The sequence below is a fragment of the Hyperoodon ampullatus genome (assembly GCF_949752795.1).
Source record: "Hyperoodon ampullatus genome assembly, chromosome: 1".
Lineage (NCBI taxonomy): Eukaryota > Metazoa > Chordata > Mammalia > Artiodactyla > Ziphiidae > Hyperoodon > Hyperoodon ampullatus.
The window spans coordinates 48,895,469-48,913,711 of record NC_136914.1 but is presented as its reverse complement, the minus strand read 5'-3'; the positions used below and the strand labels follow the sequence as shown (position 1 = coordinate 48,913,711).

The 18,243-nt window shown below is 37.7% G+C and overlaps 1 protein-coding gene across 3 annotated transcripts in view; it reads right to left on the bottom strand.

Annotated features, from left to right (window-relative positions):
• The window catches only part of NUP54 (nucleoporin 54), a gene marked incomplete at its 5' end in the record, with an annotated part of 38,044 nt that overhangs the window by 11,523 nt on the left and 8,278 nt on the right, over positions 1 to 18,243 (bottom strand). For all 3 annotated transcript variants that reach the window (XM_079709434.1, XM_079709435.1, XM_079709436.1), the window contains 5 exons: positions 9,002 to 9,095; positions 9,523 to 9,577; positions 11,463 to 11,659; positions 12,395 to 12,582; positions 14,181 to 14,407. In XM_079709434.1, coding sequence (XP_079565560.1) covers positions 9,002 to 9,095; positions 9,523 to 9,577; positions 11,463 to 11,659; positions 12,395 to 12,582; positions 14,181 to 14,407 — 761 coding nt within the window. The remainder of the gene's footprint in view (positions 1 to 9,001; positions 9,096 to 9,522; positions 9,578 to 11,462; positions 11,660 to 12,394; positions 12,583 to 14,180; positions 14,408 to 18,243) is intronic.

Below are 18,243 nucleotides of genomic sequence, written 5' to 3'. Positions count from 1 at the left end.
AAGCCACCGCACCGCAACAAAGAGTAGCCCCCGCTCGCCACAACTAGAGAAAGCCCGTGTGCAGCAACAAAGACCCAATGCAGCCAAAATAAATAAATAAATAAGTTTATTTATTTATTAAAAAAAGAAACCCTTTACAAAGTTAAAAGAATTGAAATCATACAAAGTTCTCTGACCATACAGAATTAGACTAGATAACAACAGAGTAACAGAAAAATCTCCAGACACTTGAATATGAAACAAGTTTAAATAATACATTAGGTCCCTGGGGGAAGACGGCGGCAGACTAAGACGTGGAGATCACCTTCCTCCCCAGAGATACACCAGAAATTCATCTACACTTGGAACAACTCCTACAGAAAACCTACTGAACGCTGGCAGAAGACCTCAGACCCCCCAAAAGGCAAGAAACTCCCCCACGTACCTGGGTAGGGCAAAAGAAAAAAGAAACAGAGACAAAAGGATAGGGACGGGACCTGCACCAGTGGGAGGGAGCCGTGAAGGAGGAAAGGTTTCCACACACTAGAAGCCCCTTCGCGGGCGGAGACTGCGGGTGGCGGAGGGGGAAAGCTTCGGAGTAGCGGAGGAGAGCGCAGCAACAGGGGTGCGGAGGGCAAAGCGGAGAGATTCCCGCACAGAGGATCAGTGCCGACCGGCACTCACCAGCCCGAGAGGCTTGTCTGCTCCGCAGCCGGGGCAGGCGGTGCTGGGAGCTGAGGCTGGGTTTCTGTTGGAGCGCAGGAAGTGAACACAGCCTGAAGGGGTTAGTGCACCACGGCTGGCCGGGAGCGAGTCCGGGAAAAAGTCTGGACCTGCCGAAGAGGCAAGAGACTTTTTCTTGCCTCTTTATTTCCTGGTGTGCGAGGAGAGGGGATTAAGAGCACCGCTTAAAGGAGCTCCAGAGACGGGAGCGAGCCACAGCTATCAGCGCGGACCCCAGAGGCAGGCGTTGGACGCTGGGGCTGCTGCTGCTGCCGCCAAGAGGCCTGTGTGCGAGCACAGGTCACTGTCCACGCCCCCTTTCCGGGGAGCCTGTGCAGCCCGCCACTGCCGGGGTCCCAGGATCCAGGGACGGCTTCCCTGGGAGGGTGCACGGCACGCCTCGGGCTGGTGCAACGTCACGCTGGCCTCTGCCGCTGCAGGCTCGCCCCGCACTCCGTACCCCTCCCTCCCCCCGGCCTGAGTGAGCCAGAGTCCCCGAAGCAGCTGCTCCTTAAACCCCGTCCTGTCTGAGCAAAGAACAGACGCCCTCCGGCGACCTACACGCAGAGGCGGGCCAAATCCAAAGCTGAGACCCGGGAGCTGTGAGAATAAAGAAGAGAAAGGGAAATCTCTCCCAGCAGCCTCAGAAGCAGATTAAATCTCCACAATCAACTTGACGTACCCTGCATCTGTGGAATACATGAATAGATGACGAATCATCCCAAATTGAGGAGGTGGACTTTGAGAGCAAGATTTACGATTTTTTCCCCTTTTCCTCTTTTTGTGAATGTGTATGTGTACGCTTCTGGGTGAGATTTTGTCTATATAGTTTTGCTTCCACCATTTGTCCCAGGGTTCTATCCGTCCGTTTTTTTTCTATTTTTCAATTTTTTAATAATTATTATTTATTTTAATAACGCTATTATCATACTTTATTCTATTTTATCTTCTCTCTTTCTCTTTTTCCTATCTTCCCTCCTCCCTCCCTCCTTTCTTTCTTTCTTCCTTCCTTCCTCCCTTTCTTTCTTTCTTTCTTCTTCTTCTACTAATTCTTCCTTTCTACTTTTTCTCCCTTTTATTCTGAGCCGGGTGTATGAAAGGCTCTTGGTGCTGCAGCCAGGAGTCAGTGCTGTGCCTCTGAGGTGGGAGAGCCAACTTCAGGACACTGGTCCACAAGAGACCTCCCAGCTCCACATAATATCAAACGCCGAAAATCTCCCAGAGATCTCCATCTCAACACCAGCACCCAGCTTCACTCAACGACCAGCAAGCTACAGTGCTGGACACCCTATGCCAAGCAACTAGCAAGGCAGGAACACAACCCCGCCCATTAGCACAGAGGCTGCCTAAAAACATAATAAGGCCACAGGCACCCCAAAACACACCACCAGACGTGGACCTGTCCACCAGAAAGACAAGATCGAGCCTCATCCACCAGAACACAGGCACCAGTCCCCTCCAACAGGAAGCCTACACAACCCACTGAAACAACCTTAGCCACTGGGGACAGACACCAAAAACAACAGGAACTATGAACCTGCAGCCTGCAAAAAGGAGACCCCAAACACAGTAAGATAAGCAAAATGAGAAGACAGAAAAACACACAGCAGGTGCAGGAGCAAGATAAAAACCCACCAGACCTAACAAATGAAGAGGAAATAGGCAGTCTACCTGAAAAAGAATTCAGAATAATGATAGTAAAGATGATCCAAAATCTTGGAAACAGAATAGACAAGATGCAAGAAACAGTTAACAAGGACCTAGAAGAACTAAAGAAGAATCAAGCAACGATTAAAAACACAATAAATGAAATGAAAAATACTCTAGATGGGATCAATAGCAGAATAACTGAGGCAGAAGAACGGATAAGTGACATGGAAGATAAAATAGTGGAAATAACTACTGCAGAGCAGAATAAAGAAAAAAGAATGAAAAGAACTGAGGACAGTCTCAGAGACCTCTGGGACAACATTAAATGCACCAACATTCGAATTATAGGGGTTCCAGAAGAAGAAGAGAAAAAGAAAGGGACTGAGAAAATATTTGAAGAGATTATAGTTGAAAACTTCCCTAATATGGGAAAGGAAATAGTTAATCAAGTCCAGGAGGCACAGAGAGTCCCATACAGAATAAATCCAAAGAGAAATACGCCAAGACACATATTAATCAAACTGTCAAATATTAAACACAAATAAAACATATTAAAAGCAGCAAGGGAAAAACAAAAAATAACACACAAGGAAATCCCCTCAGGTTAACAGCTGATCTCTCAGCAGAAATTCTAAAAGCCAGAAGGGAGTGGCAGGACATATCTAAAGTGATGAAGGAGAAAAACCTGCAACCAAGATTACTCTGCCCAGCAAGGATCTCATTCAGATTTGATGGAGAAATTAAAACATTTACAGAAAAGCAAAAGCTGAGAGAGTTCAGCACCACCAAATCAGCTTTACAACAAATGCTAAAGGAACTTCTCTAGGCAAGAAACACTAGAGAAGGAAAAGACCTACAATAACAAACCCAAAACAATTAAGAAAATGGGAATAGGAACATACATATCGATAATTACCTTAAATGTAAATGGACTAAATGCTCCCATCAAAAGACACAGATTGGCTGAATGGATACAAAAACAAGACCCATATATATGCTGTCTCCAAGAGACCCACTTCAGACCTAGAGACACATACAGATTGAAAGTAAGGGGATGGAAAAAGATATTCCATGCAAATAGAAATCAAAAGAAAGCTGGAGTAGCAATTCTCATACCAGACAAAATAGACTTTAAAATAAACACTATTAGAAGAGACAAAGAAGGACACTACATAATGATCAAGGGATCGATCCAAGAAGAAGATATAACAATTGTAAATATTTATGCACTCAACCTCAATACATAAGGCAAATACTAACAGCCATAAAAGGGGAAATTGACAGCAACACATTCATAGTAGGGAACTTTAACACCCCACTTTCACCAATGGACAGATCATCCAAAATGAAAATAAATAAGGAAACACAAGCTTTAAATGATACATTAAACAAGATGGACTTAATTGATATTTCTAGGACATTCCATCCAAAAACAACAGAATATACATTTTTCTCAAGTGCTCATGGAACATTCCCCAGGATAGATCATATCTTGGGTCACAAATCAAGCCTTGGTAAATTTAAGAAAAATGAAATTGTATCAAGTATCTTTTCCGACCACAACGCTATGAGAATAGATATCAATTACAGGAAAAGATCTGTAAAAAATACTAACACTTGGAGGCTAAACAATACACTACTTAATAACGAAGTGATCACTGAACAAATCAAAGAGGAAATCAAAAAATACCTAGAAACAAATGACAATGGAGAAACGACGACCCAAAACCTATGGCATGCAGCAAAAGCAGTCCTAAGAGGGAAGTTTATAGCAATACAATCCCACCTTAAGAAACAGGAAACATCTCGAATAAACAACCTAACCTTGCACCTAAAGCAATTAGAGAAAGAAGAACAAAAACACCCCAAAGTTAGCAGAAGGAAAGAAATCATAAAGATCAGATCAGAAATAAATGAAAAACAAATGAAGGAAACAATAGCAAAGATCAATAAAACTAAAAGCTGGTTCTTTGAGAAGATAAACAAAATTGATAAACCATTAGCCAGACTCATCAAGAAAAAAAGGGAGAAGACTCAGATCAATAGAATTAGAAATGAAAAAGGAGAAGTAACAACTGACACTGCAGAAATACAAAGGTTCATGAGAGATTACTACAAGCGACTCTGTGCCAATAAAATGGACAACCTGGAAGAAATGGACAAATTCTTAGAAATGCACAACCTTCCAAGACTGAATCAGAAAGAATCAGGAAGAAACAGAAAATATGAACAGGACAATCACAAGCATTGAAATTGAAAGTGTGATTAAAGATCTTCCAACAAACAAAAGCCCAGGACCAGATGGCTTCACAGGCGAATTCTATCAAACATTTAGAGAAGAGCTAACACCTATCCTTCTCAAACTCTTCCAAAATATAGCAGAGGGAGGAACACTCCCAAACTCATTCTACGAGGCCACCATCACCCTGATACCAAAACCAGAGAAGGATGTCACAAAGAAAGAAAACTGCAGGCTAATATCACTGATGAACATAGATGCAAAAATCCTCAACAAAATACTAGCAAACAGAATCCAACAGCACATTAAAAGGATCATACACCATGATCAAGTGGGGTTTATTCCAGGAATGCAAGGATTCTTCAATATATGCAAATCAATCAACGTGATACACCATATTAACAAATTGAAGGAGAAAAACCATATGATCATCTCAATAGATGCAGAGAAAGCTTTCGACGAAATTCAACACCCATTTAGGATAAAAACCCTGCAGAAAGTAGGCATAGAGGGAACTTTCCTCAACATAATAAAGGCCATATATGACAAACCCACAGCCAACATCGTCCTCGATGGTGAAAAACTGAAACCATTTCCACTAAGATCAGGAAGAAGACAAGGCTGCCTACTCTCACCACTCTTATTCAACATAGTTTTGGAAGTTTTAGCCACAGCAATCAGAGAAGAAAAGGGAATAAAAGGAATCCAAATCAGAAAAGAAGAAGTAAAGCTGTCACTGTTTGCAGATGACATGATACTATACATAGAGAATCCTAAAGATGCTACCAGAAAACTACTAGAGCTAATCAATGAATTTGGTAAAGTAGCAGGATACAAAATTAATGCACAGAAATCTCTGGCATTCCTGTACACTAATGATGAAAAATCTGAAAGTGAAATCAAGAAAACACTCCCATTTACCATTTCAACAAAAAGAATAAAATATCTAGGAATAAACCTACCTAAAGAGACAAAAGACCTGTATGCAGAAAATTATAAGACACCGATGAAAGAAATTAAAGATGATACAAATAGATGGAGAGATATACCATATTCTTGGATTGGAAGAATCAATATTGTGAAAATGACTCTACTACCCAAAGCAATCTACAGATTCAATGCAATCCCTATCAAACTACCACTGGCATTTTTCACAGAAGTAGGACAAAAAATTTCAAAATTTGTTTGGAGAAACAAAAGACCCCGAATAGCCAAAGCAATCTTGAGAACGAAAAACGGAGCTGGAGGAATCAGGCTCCCTGACTTCAGACTATACTACAAAGCTACAGTAATCAAGACAGTGTGATACTGGCACAAAAACAGAAAGATAGGTCAATGGAACAGGATAGAAAGCCCAGAGATAAACCCACGCACATATGGTGACCTTATCTTTGATAAAGGAGGCAGGAATGTACAGTGGAGAAAGGACAGCCTCTTCAATAAGTGGTGCTGGGAAAACTGGACAGGGACATGTAAAAGTATGAGATTAGATCACTCCCTAACACCATACACAAAAATAAGCTCAAAATGGATTAAAGACCTAAATGTAAGGCCAGAAACTATCAAACTCTTAGAGGAAAACATAGGTAGAACACTCTATGACATAAATCACAGCAAGATCCTTTTGGACCCACCTCCTAGAGAAATGGAAATAAAAACTAAAATAAAGAAATGGCACCTAATGAAACTTCAAAGGTTTTGCACAGCAAAGGAAACCATAAACAAGACCAAAAGACAACCCTCAGAATGGGAGAAAAGATTTGCAAATGAAGCAACTGACAAAGGAATAATCTCAAAAATTTATAAACAGCTCATGCAGCTCAATAGCAAAAAAACAAACAACCCCATCCAAAAATGGGCAGAAGACCTAAATAGACATTTCTCCAAAGAAGATATACAGACTGCCAACAAACACATGAAAGAATGCTCAACATCATTAATCATTAGAGAAATGCAAATCAAAACTACAATGAGATATCATCTCACACCAGTCAGAATGGCCATCATCAAAAAATCTAGAAACAATAAATGCTGGAGAGGGTGTGGAGAAAAGGGAACACTCTTGCACTGCTGGTGGGAATGTGAATTGGTACAGCCACTATGGAGAAGAGTATGGAGGTTCCTTAAAAAACTACAAATAGAACTACCATATGACCCAGCAATCCCACTACTAGGCATATACCCTGAGAAAACCATAATTCAAAAAGAGACATGTACCAAAATGTTCATTGCAGCTCTATTCACAATAGCCCGGAGCTGGAAACAACCTAAGTGTCCATCATCGGATGAATGGATAAAGAAGATGTGGCACATATATACAATGGAATATTACTCAGCCATAAAAAGAAACGAAACTGAGCTATTTGTAATGAGGTGGATAGACCTAGAGTCTGTCATACAGAGCGAAGTAAGTCAGAAAGAGAAAGACAAATACCGTATGCTAACACATATATATGGAATTTAAGAAAAAAAAATGTCATGAAGAACCTAGGGGTAAAACAGGAATAAAGACACAGACATGCTTGAGAATGGACTTGAGGATATGGGGAGGGGGAAGGGTAAGCTGTGACAAAGCGAGAGAGAGGCATGGACATATATACACTACCAAACGTAAGGTAGATAGATAGTGGGAAGCAGCCGCATAGCACAGGGAGATCAGCTCGGTGCTTTGTGACTGCCTGGAGGGGTGGGATAGGGAGGGTGGGAGGGAGGGAGACGCAAGAGGGAAGGGATATGGGAACAGATTTATATGTATAACTGATTCACTTTGTTATAAAGCAGAAACTAATAAAAAAATCCATTAGTCAAAAAAATCCAATAGTCAAATAGAACCCTCATGGGAAATTAGTAAATATTTTTAATGAATCAAAGATGACAAATAGAACATTATCAAAATTTGGGGGATTCAGGTAAAGCAGCGCTTAGAAGGCAATTAACAGCACCAAATGCCTTTATTAGAAGTCTCAATAACCTAAGCTGCTACCTTAAGAACCTAGAAAAGGAAGAGAAAAACCCAAAGCAAACAGAATAAAGGAAATGGTTAAGAGCAAAAATTTATGAAACTGTAAACAGAAAATCAGAAGAAGAAAAAAATCAACGAAACCAAGAACTTCTTCTTTGAAAAGATCAGTAAAATTGACAAACCTCTAGCAAGGCTGATAAAAATATAGAGAAATAATAGCTTCTTTGGCTTTACTTTGAAGAACTTTGGTCACACCCCATTTATAGTACTATGGACAACTCATTTTAAAAGTGATGCCAATAAATTCAGTGTATCCAGCCTAAGATAATAAGGCCTGGGTATCATGTCACATTAAAAAACTATGCTGGAATTTTTAGCCAGAGAAAATAATACTAAAAAGGAAGAATGATTATGAAGTTCAAATATCTGTACGGCTATCATAGGAACATAGTGATTACCTACAAAACATGCCAGAGAAAACGGGTGTAAATTATAGCAAGGCAGATTCTGGGTCAATGTAAGAAAGAGAACTTGTATCAATTAGAGCTGACAATGAAATGGGTTGCTTCATAAAACAGTAAGCTTTTCATTACTCAAACAGAGTCCAAATGAATATCTAATTAGGAATTCCATATAAGAGAACATGGAGGTGATGTCTAAGCACCTTTAGGCATTTGATTACAAAAGTCTACTTCATAAAATATTAAGTAGATTTAAGCATTCAATAATTTAAATTTGCTTCATTAACCTACAAATTATAATACACTATGACAACATAATCATAATTGTAGCCTTCATTTTCAAAAGTGTTTAATAAAATAATATGCATTCTCTGGTTGGAATTGAAAATAACAGTCTAATTAATCTGTTAAAGCCAACAATTCTGGAACTTCCTTGGTGGCGCAGTGGTTAAGAATCCGCCTGCCAATGCAGGGGACACAGATTCGAGCCCTGGTCCGGGAAGATACCACATGCCATAGAGCAACTAAGTCCATGCGCCACAGCTACTGAGCCTGCGTTCTAGAGCCCGCGAGCCACAACTACTGAAGCCCGTGCACCTAGAGCCTGTGCTCCGCAACAAGAGAAGCCACCACAATGAGAAAACCGTGCACCGCAAAGAAGAGTAGCCCCACTTGCCGCAACTAGAGAAAGCCCACACACAGCAACCAAGACCCAATGCAGCCAAAAATAAATACATAAATAAATAAATTTATATTATATAAAAAAAGCCGACAATTCTAAATTCATTGTTAAAATATATCAAATCAGATTTACATGTTTTTGGAGGCTCCATAATAAAGAAACTATATAAAAGTATAATTGTTAATTTGCAGTATATACTATATTATTTCCCCTAAGACAGAACAGTAACTAAAACACATGGTAAAAATAAAGGTCTGTAACCCTTATACTACTCCTAGGGCCAGAGAATGAAGCTAGATTCTTACATCTAATCTGGTCTGATGCTGCTTAGTCATCTGATCTTGAACCTTCAGTCTTCGAAGAAGTTCTTTGAAACCCACCATTGGTACAGGAATTAACCTGAAGAAATACAAGTGGTCAATTTTCAGACCTAAACCTATTATTACAAAATACACGGTAAGGTTTTCATAATAACACTCATGTAATTTCACTATATTTCTAGGGTACAAAGGCAGATCTATGACTATGAAATCAATAATGTTACACCACAGAGATTTCATCTAACCTCATTTTACAAATGAGGAAATGCAGTTTGGTCAAAAACTGTATTATTAAATGCAAATATATAATTAGGGCACTAGTACTCAGATTTTAATGTTTTCACCACACTGTGCTGCTTTACCATAATCAACATTCTTTAAAAAGCAATGAAAAGAAAAATAAACTCACCTCGAATGTAAGAATTATAGTTAACAGCTTGCATTTGTTTGCTTCCTTGGTAGTATATATTAGTTCTTATATGAAAGCAAGATGAAGATACACTTACTTTTCAGAATCAGGGTTATCCACCTTGGCTTGTTCCCAGATAATTGGATCAACACCTACCACAAAGAAGAAATACTTTTTCTAAAAGGAACTATTTTCCATTTTTATATTTGTATGGGAAAAGCCCTGCTAAAGAAAGACACAAAACCTAGAAGCTGCAATGAAAAATGATTGTCAAATATGACCACAAGGGCTTCCCTGGTGGCACAGTGGTTGGGAGTCCGCCTGCCGATGCGGGGGACACGGGTTCGTGCCCCAGTCCGGGAAGATCCCACATGCCGCAAAGCGGCTGGGCCCATGAGCCATGGCCGCTGAGCCTGCGTGTCCGGAGCCTGTGCTCCGCAACGGGAGAGGCCACAGTAGTGAGAGGCCCACGTACCACAAAAAAAAAAACCCCAAAAATATGACCACAACAACAAAAAATTGTAGGATAAAGCTAAAAAAAAAAAAAGTGACTTGAAAGCAAGTATCTATAACCTATAGGGTAATAGATTAACCTCCGGAATATAGAAAGAGCTCCTCTAAATCAGAAAGACAAAAAGTTTAATAGAAAATGGGCAAATGACATGAATAGGTAATTCACAAAAATTATAAACACGGGACTAATAAACATACAAAAAGCTGGTCAACTTTAGTAGTAATCAGGGAAATGCAAATGAAAATAAGGATTCATTTTTTGCCATCAGAATGGCAAAATTAAAGACTGATAATCTCCATTGTTGGCAAAAATAGAGCAGAATGAGAAAACATTAGAAAAATTTAAAATTTAAAAATTAAAAATTTAAATTAAAAAAATTTAAAATTCCTGTTATGAATGTAAATGGTAGAACTTCCCCTGGAGAGCCATTTGGCAGTTCTAACAATATGTTAAGTACAGTCATGCCTCTGGCATCCAGAGGATAGGGTTCAGGCCCACCCCACTCCTTGGGGATGCTCAAGTCCCTTGTAAAAAAATAGAGTAGTATTTGCAAATAATCTACAGCCATCCTACCATACACTTTAAATCATCTGTAGGTTACTTATACCTAATACAATATAAATGCTTTGTAAATAGCTGCCATGGCGCAGCAATTCAAATTTTGTTTTTTGGAACTTCCTACAATCTTTTTTTCTTCTATTTTGGAGCTGTGGTTAGTTGAATGTGCAAATGCAGAACCTGCAGATGTGGAACTCCCAGATACAGAGGGCTGACTGTATACATAATCTTGACTCAAAAATTTCAGTACCAGAGATTACTCTAAAAAAATACACGCCTATGTGTTCTAAGACGTATTTACAAGGATGTTAATTGTTGCATAGTTTATAACAGTAAAAGGTAGAAACAACCTAGAGGTTAAATTCAGTAAGGTGCATCCACAGTATTCCACAGCTTTTAAAAAGAATAAGATTTATCTTTATGTACTGACACGGAAAATACTAAGAAATACTATAAGTAAAAAGGCTATAGTGCAGAATACTTTTTTCAAGGACTTAGTATACATATGCTTACATTAAAATTACAGATAAAGGATTAATAAAGTTCAATAAATTATTGATAATAATTACTTCTATGGAAGAGAGGTGAAGATCTATCACACAGTCAATCTAGAAACTTTTATGGTGAGAACACATTCAGGTTTTACTTGAATACTTAGTTAAAATAAGATAAGCTAGACAAAAATAAAATACTAAGATTACATTGTCTTTGGGTAGATGGAGTATGGACTATTTTTCTTTAGTTCATCATTGCCCAAATTTCTAACAAACATATTAGCTATATAATAGAAAAAACTAAATGAATGAATACAATAAAAACATTCAAAACTATGTCCCAAATAAGCAGACACAATAAGCTGACACTGGTGTTATTAATATTAATAACCAAGCAACACCTCCCAAAATAGAGGAAGCGTGTATTTCTAAATTTTTCATTTCCTCAACTCCATGACTCTGGAAACATACCAGCAGGAGGATTCTGTAAAAGCTGTTTGATCTGTGCAGGAGAAAGTTCTGTTCTAGTCATAGAAAGGGTTACACCAAGTTGCTGCAACTGTGTTTTTATATTGGTTTGTTCAAAATGGGCATATAATGTTGTAGCTGGAACTCTTCTTGAAGTACCATTTGGAGAACGCTCAACAACATAAATGACAACTTCTGTCCTGGGGGAAAGATAACCAAGTTATAAAATATGGAGCACATTAACTCACAGCCACAAATATCAATGCAGCATGTGATTTTAGAAGGGTGCTAGCTGAATTCAGAAGCACCCTTCCAAATTAAAGGGTGCTAAATAAAGTTAAAATGAGGTAGGTAAGTAAGATATTATCTATAAAAGGTATGCTTAGCTGCAAAGTCCTATGTAAATGTTTTTTTTTTTTTCCCCAGAATTGAGAAGTACTTTGGAGATTCTGTTGAAGTTTATGGGTTGCTTCATTGCAATTTAGTCCAAAAAGTAAAATCTGATTTCAGTTATTATATCTCACTGATAACAATAATTCTTCTAACCCAAGATATCCTAAAGCAAATGTCTTGCCACTAAGCATGATAATTATACATAGGACAAGGGAAGTTAATCATATTTATCCATGAATGAACATGTACAGTAATCAGTTAAAACATTCCAATGTCTTTGTGGCCCCTAATTTGCACACAGACATAATTAAGTTTCCTCCTGTTTCTGAATGAGAAATCTAAGAAATTATTAGCATCTAACAAGAAACCCAAGATTAAGAAAAAAGCTTTTAAACAAATGCTTCTATAAATACCGAAGAATCACTAGCTGAGAAATATTCTGCTTTGAGATTTAATTTGTGCTTTAGCAACAAAAACACTGTTGATTACTCTCTTTGGACCAAGGCACACAGAAATATATAGTATATTTAATGTATACTTACTGATCATCTGGCAATGTTTTAATACCCTCTACATTTACAGTAAGGGTCTGGTTTCCTCCCAAAACTTTATGCAATGATTCTACCAATTGCTGTTGCTGGCTTCGAACATCTGTTTCTTTTTTGTTGAAAACTAAAACCACTAGCCCATCTTCATCTTTATTATTGGGCATACAACTATAACCTACTGCCTGTGGAATGACAAAACAAACAATATCAAAAACATGTACAGATCTCAAATCACGTGTTTAATATTAACAGCTTAACATCTGCTAAAACAGCTTAATGTCTGGTAATGAAGGGAATATGTAATGATTCTTTCCACAACTCTGTGCCCTAGGAGGTCACACAATTATAAAGAGAAACTTTCTAACCCAAGAATAGCATAAACTTAGAGAGAGAAATTAAAATTTCCTCTTCCAGAGTAACTAAATAGCTTTCTCCTCTGAAAAACTTTGATATCCATCATTGTTGGGTGTTTCCGAACACTGTGGAAACAACTCTGAATGCCATAAAAATGACTGCAGAAGTCATGGACCAAAATGTAATTTACTTGATTATATATTTGACTCATGGAATCTTAAGCGAAGTTTATATAAAGATATATAAAGAAATGTTTACCAAATAAATACTTTTAAAGTACCATAATAACACTGTCAACTTATAAATGCTATAAACAATGTCTACATTATTTTATGGTTTCATGTAATATAAAACTTTATGAAACAGGTTAGTTTTTTACATACATTAAATGACAAACTATACCTTTCTAAAGAATTACTCTTTTAGATAGAAGCCTTTTTTCTTTTTTGTCACCACTTATAATGCAATTTTTTAAAAAGAATTTAAATTCACTCTGTATTAGTTCATTATGCATTTTACCATATGTATGTTAATATATCAATGAAAAAAGAAAAAAATTAAATTGTTATATTCAACCTACGCCTACTATATACCTCTTAGTCACTACACAAAAGCATTAAAATTTTAACTGTATACACTCAAAGGGTACACTTTCTTTTTGTAGAGTGATGAGATAAAGAGATATTCCCTAACAAGATGGGTTGGTCACTTTCTGTTGTTTAACCATGTTCAAGGATCTGATCCTCAGCCTTGCAACTCCAGCCTATGTACACACTAATTAAGTTTAAGAGACTGACATAGGCCAACAAAACTTAAAAGAGGCTGACGTACAAACTGGATTGAAATGCGTTAATTTTTTATGAAAAATACATCACCAAATTGACCTAAATCTCACTGGCTGATAAGCAGAATCTCTGAGAAGCTAAATTCAAATGAGAAAGTTTTTTGGTAGGCATGGAATCAGAGCAAAGAAAACATACTATGCTGCTGTAGTACTGGCTTTGGCAGTCAGCTATAATAGTGACAACAGTATACATGCCAAGCAGAAGAGTTACTCTGATATGCTGGTTATTGTACTTTCCAGGACAATATTAGATGAAAACCACTAAATTCTAGTTTTGGGTCTCCCCTTTATAGGTGCCAAGCAGACGATTTCTGGTTAATGTTAAATGTGTTAACATTTTTTCCTGCTATAAATTACATTCTAGTCACATCTTCCTTCAGTCATATTCTAGTCATCTCAATCACACATATGTAAGAAATCACTTCAATTTTATAGTTTCTGTACTTTTAAAACGAAAGTGTTATTGTACCATGTTCAAGGAGTACTAAAAAACCAAGCAAATGTTTTCTTAGTATTATTTTAATCCAAATATCACATTTCCTCATACACTCTTCAAGTGAAGATCAAAAGCAGTATTAATACCTTAAAACGGCAAAATGGGTTTTCTTGTGTGAATTCCACAGGTGGAATGTTACTGTTGAAATATCCTTTTCCTGTTCCCCAAAAGGCCTGTAGTTGATTCCATTTTGCCAAAATAGCATCTCTCTCATCTCCCAGTAGTGTTGGAGCAGAAAGAGCACTTGCAGTATTTATCAGTTGGTTGGACTGGGCAGGAGCTTGTGTAGGCTGGCTGAAGAGACCACCTAATGCTAAAAATGTACCCCAAAGTTAGTTTTTCAAAAAAAGAATCAATCAATTCAGGTCCTAGATATGATAAGCAGAATAATATCCCCTGCCCCAAGAGATCCACATCCTAATCCCCAGAACCTGTAAATATGTTACCTTGTATAGCAAAAGGGACTTTGCAGATGTGATTAAATCAACTAAACTGAGATTATCCTGGATTATCAGAGTGGGTTCAACATAATATAAGGGCTCTTTAAAAGGGAAGAGGGAGGGGCTTGCCTGGTGGTGCAGTGGTTGAGAGTCCGCCTGCCGATGCAGGGGACATGGGTTCGTGCCCCGGTCCGGGAAGATCCCACATGCCGCAGAGCGGCTGGGCCCGTGAGCCATGGCCGCTGAGCCTGCGCGTCCGGAGTCTGTGCTCCGCAACGGGAGAGGCCACAACAGTGAGAGGCCCATGTATCGACAAAAAAAAAAAAAAAAAAAAAAGGGAAGAGGGATGTCAGAATCGAAGTGAGATTTGAGGATGCTATGCTGCTGGCTTTGAAGATGGAGGAAGGAGCTATAAGCTAAGAAATGGAGACTCTAGAAGCTGGACAAGGCAAGGGGATGGATTCTCCCCACAGCCTCCAGAAGTAACGCAGTCCTATCAACACCTTGATTTTAGCTCAGTGAAATTTAGTTCTGGATTTCTGATTCCAGAACTGTAAGGTAATATGTTTTAAGTGACTAAGTTTGTGACGCTTTGTTATGGCAATAATAGGAAAGTAATACGCCAGAACCACCCTTATAATGTTAAACTTGCATTTCTGATATCATCTTAATACAATTAATTCCATTAAACAATTTAGATCCATGATATTAATATTAGACCCACACCAAAAAAAGGGTAAAGTCTGTGAAGTTGCAGAATTATTTTTTTAAACAACCTTTACTACTGTTATATTTGTGTAATATATACAAATTGGAGGATACAAAATAAGCAAAAAGAATCATTATACCAATGTTATGTCAATATCAGCTTAATAAACAATTTCCTTCTCTTAGTGCAAAGAAATATATAGTAAAAAAAAAAAAAAAACAACAACAAATGGGCAAATCCTAAGCTAAAGCTTTAGTTGGCTGTGTAACTTTGGACAAGTTACTTATTGTGTTAAAATTTCTCCAATAAAAGAAGGGCTGAGTTGTTAGATCAGATCAGTATTTCCAAAGTGCTAGATAAGTAAATAACCTTGGTACATGAAATTATTTTGTCAAGCAACAGTTGAGTCACCAGATGGACTAAATCATATGACAAAAACTTCTCATTTAATTATCTGATTATATATATTTTTAAAGTCTCAGTTTGGTGCTAGTATGCCTTTAATGCCTCGTGTCATCACTTGGGGGAGAACAAATCTAAGACTAGGAGCTTAAAGCAAAGGTATCTAGCTAGAATTTATTAACACTATTATATTTTCTGTGGACTTAAGTTCAATTATTGTTTCTTTAGAAAGAAACAATAGCTATAGCAAGTGATACTGGTTTTCCATTTATAGCAATAGTTTGGATTTTCCTTTCAAAATAAACATTTAATGTTTAAAAGTAAATTGATTTAAAGAAAATTCTCTAATAATACAAATGGCATGTAGATAAAAGAAAAATCATGAATACCAAAATGACCTGAGTTTTAGGACCACTATATTAGATGATATTTAAGTTTTCTTTCAGCTTTAAAGATTGCAAGTACCACAAGGCCAATGCGGCTTCTACAGGGCTAGAGAGGGGCTGCTATTACCCTCAACGTGAGTATTATTAATTCTCAAATGGGCATTTATGAAAATGGTAAAGAAGTGGATTAGAAGCCAGAAGACTTGAATCCTGATTTGCTACATGCTCACTTTGTAGCTTCCGACAAGAAATTCCTAGGTTTTATCTTCCTCAACTTTTAAATAAGATTAACAAAACTATCATCTATACTAATTTACACTTCACACTAGATTCCAACCACTCTAGTCTACTCAGAGCTCACTAGCTGACATTTGAGAAACGCAAATAACAAAATCCAACAGACGCTTTTAAAGCCTTAGCATATTAGATTTCTCACACCTTTCTACCTTCTCAGGCCCTCATGTTGTTGATTATTCATTCCTTCAGTCCTCAAAGAAAATCTTCAACTTTCACTGAATACACATCCTTCTTGAAAAACTCTTCTCCCTTAGATTTCCTGACAATACAGTCTCTCCTGGTTTTACATATCATACATATATACATACATGCATATTTTCATTCATTCATTCACCATGCATTCATTCAACAAATATTTACTGAGTACCCCTTAAATGTCAGACATAGAGGCAAACACTAAGGATATGGTGGTAAACAAGACTGGTTCTTTAAACAAACTGAGCATATCAAACAAATATTAACAGTTGTGATAAGTGCCTCGAAGTACAGGCTCTGAGAGTCCTAAATGAGGAAGCTAATCCAGCTTGGGGCAGGAAGGTTAAGAGAAGGCTGTCCCATAAGAACTTCAGCTAAGGTCTAAAGGAAGTAGTCAGCCAGGCCGTGGGGTAGTGTCCAAGAAGAACAGCATGTGCAAAACCTCTGTGTCAAAGAGGAGGGGAAGATGAGCTGGCAAAAGGAATACGGAGTCTAAACAATAGGGTAAGAGAAAAAAAAGACCAGACTACGATTGAAGTTGAGGGCTCACACTGGCCCAAAATGTGACAATTTGAGCATCAAAAAGAATAATGAATGCATCCAACTCAAACACATTCAATTTATTAAATCTCATGCATTCAAAATGATCATTTTTAAAAGTAAAAATCAAAAATTCAGAAAAATCTCAACACCTTGGACACCACTGGAAATAATCAGGCCACCAACAACTTCTTACAAAAACTGTTAGTTAAAAAGAAAGAATTTATCCTGCCTTTCCTATACAGATTTCATTTCAGGGTGACCAAGCAGTCTTGGGGGGGATGAAGAAAAACTCCTTTTACAGAAGACTTTCAGTGTGGAAGAGAGAGCAGAATCAGAAAATCACTAACTCCTAATTTTGCAACTCCTAGTAAAATAACTGATTGACGCAATGACCGTCAATGAATGAAAGCATTAGGTTAAAGACTGATGGGGAACTTTACAAGACAGACTGGCTCTCACCACCTGAACCCACTGATCAATCTTTGCATCTCTAAAAGAGATGGCCTCATAACATGATACAATAGGAAGCACACAGCACCACCCGCAAAGTATTCATGCCAAAAAGTCAAACTTAAACCTAATAAAGTACCTAAAGCTAACTTCATTTACCAGAAATATGGGGCATAGAGTCAAATGATTCTACAAGGAAACAAATCTAGATTGGGGGATATTTCACAGGACAACTGGTCCAGTTTCTGTAACAATTCATGAGTGGGGTAAAAAAAACCCAAGCAGGGAATTCTCTATACTAAAAAGAAGCTTAAGAGACATAACGTGTGGACCTTGTTTAGATCATGATTCAAATAAACCAAGTGAAGAAAACTTTACTGAGACATACGGGGAAATCTGATTAAGGATGATACCAAGGAATTAGTAATTGTGAGTTGGAATGACTCCATGTTTTTAAAGAGAGAAGCACAGAAAAGCAGTAAGGTAAGGGTGAAATAACATGTTTGGGATTTGCTTTAAAGTACTGACACTTCAGCAATTCAGAAAAAAAAGGAGGGGGAGAGGAAGGAGGATATAGATAAAACAAATGTGGCAAGTTCTGACTTTTGTTGAATCTATTTGGTACAACATGGGGTTATTTTACTATTTTTGTGTTAGAATTTTTCACAATTAAAGAACAGTAGATGTTCATTGGATGTGAGATGATTAATGACCATAACTATTTGAC